Source organism: Atta colombica, unplaced genomic scaffold (assembly GCF_001594045.1).
Source record: "Atta colombica isolate Treedump-2 unplaced genomic scaffold, Acol1.0 scaffold315, whole genome shotgun sequence".
Lineage (NCBI taxonomy): Eukaryota > Metazoa > Arthropoda > Insecta > Hymenoptera > Formicidae > Atta > Atta colombica.
Genome location: NW_017259421.1, coordinates 321,468 through 329,105, shown reverse-complemented (window position 1 = coordinate 329,105; position 7,638 = coordinate 321,468). Strand labels below are relative to the sequence as shown.

General features: G+C 28.9%; 2 protein-coding genes across 5 annotated transcripts in view; both read right to left on the bottom strand.

The window, feature by feature from the left end:
• Window positions 1–332: 332 nt before the first annotated feature.
• On the bottom strand, window positions 333–2,939 carry LOC108690336 (LIM domain-containing protein 2-like; the record flags this gene model as incomplete). The annotated part of the gene is made up of 2 exons (XM_018197576.1): window positions 333–1,006; window positions 2,785–2,939. Coding segments are annotated over 2 exons (342 nt in total), but the record flags the coding sequence as incomplete, so codon positions are not given.
• A 2,171-nt stretch (window positions 2,940–5,110) lies between these two features.
• Window positions 5,111–7,638, bottom strand: part of LOC108690342 — a 69,054-nt gene continuing 66,526 nt past the window's right edge. For 3 of the 4 annotated variants that reach the window (XM_018197583.1, XM_018197582.1, XM_018197584.1), the window contains one exon: window positions 5,112–6,001. In XM_018197583.1, the coding sequence (XP_018053072.1) occupies window positions 5,999–6,001 (3 nt within the window). In that variant the 3' untranslated portion in view covers window positions 5,112–5,998. Of the gene's footprint in view, window positions 6,002–7,638 lie in introns of all 4 variants that reach the window. The other variant, XM_018197585.1, reaches the window with a different exon arrangement.

Genomic DNA, 7,638 nt, shown 5'->3' with positions numbered 1-7,638 from the left:
CAGGTTCGGATACAAGATTTACGAAGCGTAATGTAATATTGTATTATACAACATATATAATAAAATAATACCAAGTGCGACGCACGTAAATAATATTAATAATTATTATAATATAATAATAATAATAATAAAATCAATAAAATAATAATAGTAACAAATATCAAGCGAATTTTATGGTGAGCGATGACAATAAAGTTTAAAAATTGAGAAGATACTTTATAGCACGTTGTAATTATATCAGAATCAATTTGTTCGATATTTCATTGATCTTTCATTATAAACTTTAAAATATATTTTAATTCAACGCAACTTGACGAACTAAAAAAATCGCGCGCATTTTTCATTATTTCCTCGCATTTTCCATTATAATTTAAATCATATTTACGTTTTCGATTTACGAACAGTAAAGAAAATACGTGTGCATTCTTTTCGATTCATTTGTTCAACATTTGGCAAGATTTACACTTCGAAAAGATTTTCGCATGCAGAGACCGTTTTCTCGGAGCGAGTCTCTGATCATCGCGATTCATTCCAATTACCGTTAAATATACAATTATGCGTTCTTATATGTACGCGATAATAACGTAATAAAATGTACAATTTATCATAATCATCATCGCGTTTTGACCATAGGTGGATCTAATTTATCATTCACGAGGGCAAAATTGTAAAAGATATTATATCTTTTCCGTGATACATCCTAAAATGTATTTCCGAAAGGGATTATTCCCTCTTCAAATCTTTATCTAGATCCACCTAAAATTCGACTAAAATAGCAATTTATAGCCAGGGAAGAATTGAGGTGGAAGACTTGGAAAATCAGAGATCGCCATTCGAGACCGCGATTGGCGATGGGCTCGCGGAATTGCTGGAGTTCGTTGTCGCCCATTTATTCTTGTGCGGGTCGACACCGAAGCCCTCGTCATAGTTTCCCCGTGTAATAAAAAGTTGCTTGAAGTGCGGGATACAGTACAGCTTGCCGTTATTCAGAGTGAAGGAGTCCATCCTGTTTGAACATATTAATAATGTAACAATAACTATACTTAACAATAATTTCGTAACTGTATTTAATTGAAGATATAAAAAAACGAAATAGAGAAGAAACAAAAAAATCGATTATAATGTATGTTATAATATTTGTGTATGTACATATTATATTATAATTAAAATTATTATTACTGCCACAGACAAAAAATATTTCTATATTTATACATACATTCACATCATGTTAAATATCAAAACATTTTCGATAACTAACACTGCATTTCTTGACATTTTTGTAGGCTCTTCATTTTCTTTAAGCGAAATATGTTTAGTACAGGCTATATTATAATCTTATCTTACATCCAGTAAATGAGAATGGATTAAAATGAATTAAAATTTTTTTAATGCGTACTTTAAATCCATGAAAATGGATTGAAATGGATTAGATCCGAGCTAACACTAATTTAATATTCGAAAAAAAAAAAAACATTCATATTTAAGAGTTACAAATTTTATTCCTAAGACATTTATAATAATTATTACCTGATATTAACTATTTCAAATTGGTATTAAAAAATAACTCATCTTAGTGGGATTTTAATCTGGGATTTCTAAATTATGAATTTTTTATGTTACTCGTTACACCACTTCTTCAATTGGTAAACATGTTATTCATTCTCTACTTCAATTACAACCAGCTAAACCAGTGCACGAAATTATATAGATATAATAAAAATATCTAATAAAATATAAACAATTACAAATTTACATTACAATGAAACAACATTGGGTAAGGGTCGGAAAATCTAATCTCATTTGGTTGATGTCGCGCCGTGATCAGCGTAATATTCGCTGTATTCGACTTGTGTTCACATCGATTATTCATTTTGCTTCTAATCAAAGAGAAACAAAAGAACATAGCTCAATTCTTTTTATATTATAACTTTTTTGAATTTAGTTGAATTAAAACGAAAAATTTCCTATTTATACAATTTATAATTTTGAATAATTTAAGTAATGATCTATTAAAAGTTATGATCTATTTTTAAATAAAAACTTTTTTTATTCAATTAGATTGAAAAACTGCATTTCATATTCAGAACATTGAACAATATGCACAGGATTGACTGATATTATTTTTAGATTCAATTGGATTGAAAAACTGCATTTCCTATTCAGAATATTGAATTGATCAGTATTCATGATGTATACAAAATACTATAATATTATAAAAATATAAAAATATCAAAATATTTAACGTTTAATTTGACAAAAGCTCTCGTACTCAAACACTATTTAGATGTGAGATGTAGGCATTTGAGAGCAAACGCAGTTAGATAAGCGTATATCTGTTCAATAAAATTGAGTAATAAGTTTATAAAATGTCTTTATTAATACGAATGTTTTGACTTTTTTTTTTAAGCCTTCTTCAGCGTATATCCCAGGTTTTTTTCTGAAATATTTCATTACTTGATGAGTTGAGATTGCCAATTTGAGTATTGATTTGAGTATTGATCCTTAATTAGCTGTGTGACTGTTAAGATCTAGAATATGTTGTTATTTTAAACATTTCAAATAAAAAAAAACTATAATATTATTTTTAGATTGAAAAACATACTCCATGCCATTCCTAAATGAATAAAAATGCATTCAAGATTGAAAAGAATTTATTTTAACATTCATGAATCTGTATTTCTAAAAATTTCAATCCATTTTAATCCATTTCAATCCATTCTCGTTTGCTGGGTATATAATATCTGACCTGATATAAGCAGAAGTTTACATGTCTTTTTCCATTACCTTAAAATGCAATTGCACTGCAGACACCGGAAGCATTGCTTATGGAAGATTTTGTTATTTGTCTCGACCTTCTCCAAGGGGTAGACCTTTTTCTCGCAGCTCTCGCACACCTCCGTGCATGTCGTCTGGATCTCCTGTACGATTGTTACGTCAGAGGAAATTTAATCCTTACGAATACTCCTCAATAACAACCGGATACCGGGGATTTATGTATGCTGAATGTATGATAGATTGTGTAAAGAGAGATGCTCTAATATAAGAGGAATATGTACATACACTACGCGAAGAAGAAGACGAAGAAATGCCGCGTTTCTCGCATCAAGAGATCTTCCCTTGATTTCATCCTACCCACTCCTCCCTTACCAGATAGATTTAGCACCTGTTTTATTTATCATTTGTGTATTATTGTAATAAATGTTACACGTGAAAGATAAACAGAACAAGATCGTTATACATCAATAGAAATGATACGCTAAAAGACGCAGTAAACTAGACTATTATCGCTTCGCTATCTATGCTAATAACAAATCAGAAGAATTTGAGAGGCCGTTAACAAGGACTCGCAAATTGTCACGCGAGATCTCCGTCAACATCTCAATCAACGGAGCAGATCTTTCGCAAATCAAAATCAGCTTAGCGCTTCCTGTTATAAATCACACTAATCTCTTAAGTCTCTTAAATAAATTCATAATTCGTAATTTGCATATTCACAACGGAAGTTATTATTGCACAAATGGAAAAAGGAAGACGGAGAAATATTCGCTATCGAGAATATACATTTTCGATCTTTTTTCCTCTCTTTCTACAGTACTTAGATACATATCTAAAAAAATCGTACAATGCTCTCTTTTAAGAATGGGTCCTTCGTTTGAAATTCGAGGAACGCGATAGCGTTTTTACCCTGATATTACATGACCGAAGTCGTTCACGTCCCTTCTTCTATGAAGTATAAAATATGCCGAAAGTGGCATCGTGCCTCTACATTGACGACGTTCTCGTATTTAGAAGTAGCAGCGAAAATGTCATTTCTATAAGAATTTGCGATAACATTTTATACGATCTTGTAGCGAGTATAAAAAAATAACGGACATGATAGTACAAAAATGATAAAGCCATAGATAAGAGAACATTTTACTCATAAGAAATAATATAACGTATTTTATCTAGGATATAATACAACTATACTGAAGAAAAATGTACTAAATTTTAATAAGTATTTATTTGAGTACTAGCGAAATATTTATTATATGTAAACAATATATGTATTTATATGTATGTATATTTGATACAAGAATCATTAATTTAATTATCATCTTTGTATTAAGTAAATATTTATTATAAATAAATGTTAAAGTAGTACTGTTAAAAAAATATTATTAAGATTTAGTAAATTTTTTCTCAATATAAGATTAATATATAGAATAGATTTGCACTTTCTGTAAAACAACAAATACGTAGTCATAGTTTATCGTATTGCACAGGTGCTGAGATGCAAATATACAACGCGTGTTTGCGAAATAGTTTATTTGAATCACAAATGCGGGAAAGCAGGCTCGAATGCGACAACACGAGAACGAAATTATCGTTTCCGTTTTTTCACACGAGTATAAAAATCTACTTTACCACGGCGCTAAGCTGTAAAAAGATTCGAAATTTGTAAAAGCGATCGAAATAGCTACGGTCCTAACCGCCAGTCGGCCCCAGAATACCTCGACAGTATCCGATACTTCTTTATTCAGGCCTTTGTCGCACACGTTAAATTGGAGAAAGCATTACCTTTTGCTCCTCGTTCATTATTCTCACGCACTTTTTTTTCTTTCGCACTCTTACTCTCTCTCTCTCTCTCTCTCTCTCTCTCTCTCTCTCTCTCTCTCTCTCTTCATTTAACGTAAAACTTGGCACTTATGAAAATTAGAAATCTAAAGCGGCAGAGGAAGATCGTAACGATGAGAAAAAACTTTGAATCTTTTGTTATATGTGCTTGATGTTCATATTGTGATAGTTTCATTTTCTGCATTTGCTGATATATTTCATACATAGTCTAATATGTTATATTAGATAAATCTCGAAAATTTTATTATTATTTATGTATTGTTTTAAAAAGTAAATCATTTATATAAAAAAATCAAAAAGGCATATTATACGATGAATCAATCACCAGTAAAGACTCCGTTCAAATTAAAATTATAATTCGAAAAAAATCGCTTAAAAGTTTAATAAAATTTGGCACATTGCAGTATTATAATAATTTACAATGTTTACATCACTTTAATAAAAATTAAAATATTAAGATACCTAACATCTAATTAATTAATAAAGTAAGGAAAAATTGAATATACATCGTTACGAATTTCACTGCTTGAAAGCGAATCCATCTTATGTTTTACAGCAATACATCGCACGTATGTGGATAGAAAGAATTTATTTTTTTTCAAAGATTCTTCCTGACAACGATAAAGCCAACATACGTATGACACAAAAGATGGACATTCGTCTTTTATTGTGTAAAGTAAATTAGTAGACAATAAAGTTCTCTCTCTGTTATATGTATAAGTTGAGCGTTTCTGTGTAACAAATATTTCCACGGATTACTAATAAAGCAAGATTTCTATTACATACGCAATGAAAAATTTTGCAGCTGTCCAATTCAATTTATCATTTGATAAAAATATTTATAAGAAAATAATGATTAATAAATCTTTTCATAACGCCATAATCTGCAAATCAATATATATTAAATTTCTGCATGCTTTTTCTTCTGCGTGACTTGGCATGTTATGCTTCAAACGGTTTATTGCCATCTGTTTGGAATTGATTTTGCGATAGCATATATCTTCCATTCTAATTGGCAATTGGTCGAAACGCTCAACGAATCTAATAATCGCGCAAATTCTCTAGTACAATAACGTATTAACACATAACATATGATACAATCTACAGGCTAAGATGTACTATACGAACATAACTCGAGTGTGTTAAAATCATCCCTAAGAAAACGCAAAGTCGTTAATAATCGACAATAATCGAATTTTATTGCCGTTTATTTTTTCCTTAATGCACGAGATTTAAAAAAATTGCCTTTCCATCGCGGTTCCAACGACGGTTCCTCTTCCTCTTCCATCGATCTTCTTCTCTTTCTTCTCTCACTTTTCTCGTAATCGAATTAATCTCCTGGTGTGTATTTTCTTCGTCTCTCCCTTTCTTTCTCTTTCCTTTACTGCTCCACGTCATAAAAAGAAGAGCACTTGATTTGTTTGTGATTACTTTCACTTTATATTACCACACGACACAAGCGGGCAGAATTTTGATCAAAATATCGCAGGCAGATTTCAAACGAAGAAAAAAATATAAGAACAATAACGCCAAAAATAAAAAAGAAGATAATCACATCATCATCATGCTCGATAAAAATCAATAAAGGAATAAAAGTAAAAATTTCGTTACTTGCAGGAAATGTAATTGGAACTTAATGTGGAACTTAATGTGTATTCATTAAATTTTGTATAATTATTTCAGTTTCACATAATTTTCTTTTATTAAGTTATCCAGCTATTTTTATCATTTTTAGCTGCGAAACTGCAATTTTATACTTTTATTTTCCAATCACATAACAATGAACAATAAAGAATCAATTTTATGTTATAATGAGTGGATTTGGTGAGCGAATTTGAATGATGAATTTATTTTTTATACCGCATCTACACTTCGTTAGTAAGAAATACATCTCTTTGCAAAAGAAAAATTCTAGAAATATAATTGATTTATAACTTTTAGTTCTATAATATTTAGATCTACAATTTTTAGTAATGTAGACTAGATTGTTATTGTAGAGCAGATTGATTATTTTTCTAAAATATATTTTTAATTCTTATTGTTTAATCGCGGATATTAAAAACTAAATAAGTAAATATAGCTTAGAAATATATACCGATATTACAATACGACATTTATCAATGACTTATGTACTATATGTTAATATAATTGCGATATTATTGCAAAAAAATTGAAAGCGGTAATGTGATGAGAAATTATCTTATTTGTTCCATAAAAGGATGTAATAAAAAAGAGAGTGGATAACATGAATTTATGTTCGCAAAATCCATTAAATATATGAGATGAAAGATTATCACATTAAATTATTATAAGCAATAATTAACTTTCATCGCAGAATGTACACGTTTATATATAAATATATTTTACTATTATAATAGTGTAAAAATAATATATAAATTTTCGTTACATAAAAAAGATGAACCACATAAAATAAAATAAAATACAATAAAATCTTAATCGTGCATTTTCCACGCATTGGTTCGAATTGCGTCAAAATGCTGCAATCATTTATTAACTCAATAAAATGTTAATTTAAAAAATATTAATTACTTTAAAATATTATATTTCATTGTTTGTTTTGACGCAATACAAACATGCTCAACGAATAAAATACACTTATAATTTTAACATATAAAACAGATATAAGCACAGGCAGACTGACAACAATTCAAATCACACCATGCGCATACTTTACAATGCCGAATCGTCCATAAATAAAAAAAAAAGGGAATTTATCGGGAAAGATATTTAATTTAAAATTTCTGATTGGATTATAATCGCAATAATTTTAGCTTTATTTAAAAATAAATATTACTAATACTTAAAATCGCAAAATTGTTATACATAATGAGAACAGAATAAAAATTATGATATGATTTTTTCAATTTATATTTAAAAAATGTTAATATTACTTGCAAATATATTTTATATTACAATTTTTTTAAGAAAAGCATTATCGCAATTATAAACTAATCAGAAAAGCGTAATATTGTTACGGTAAAAAAAAAAAAAGAATCAGAG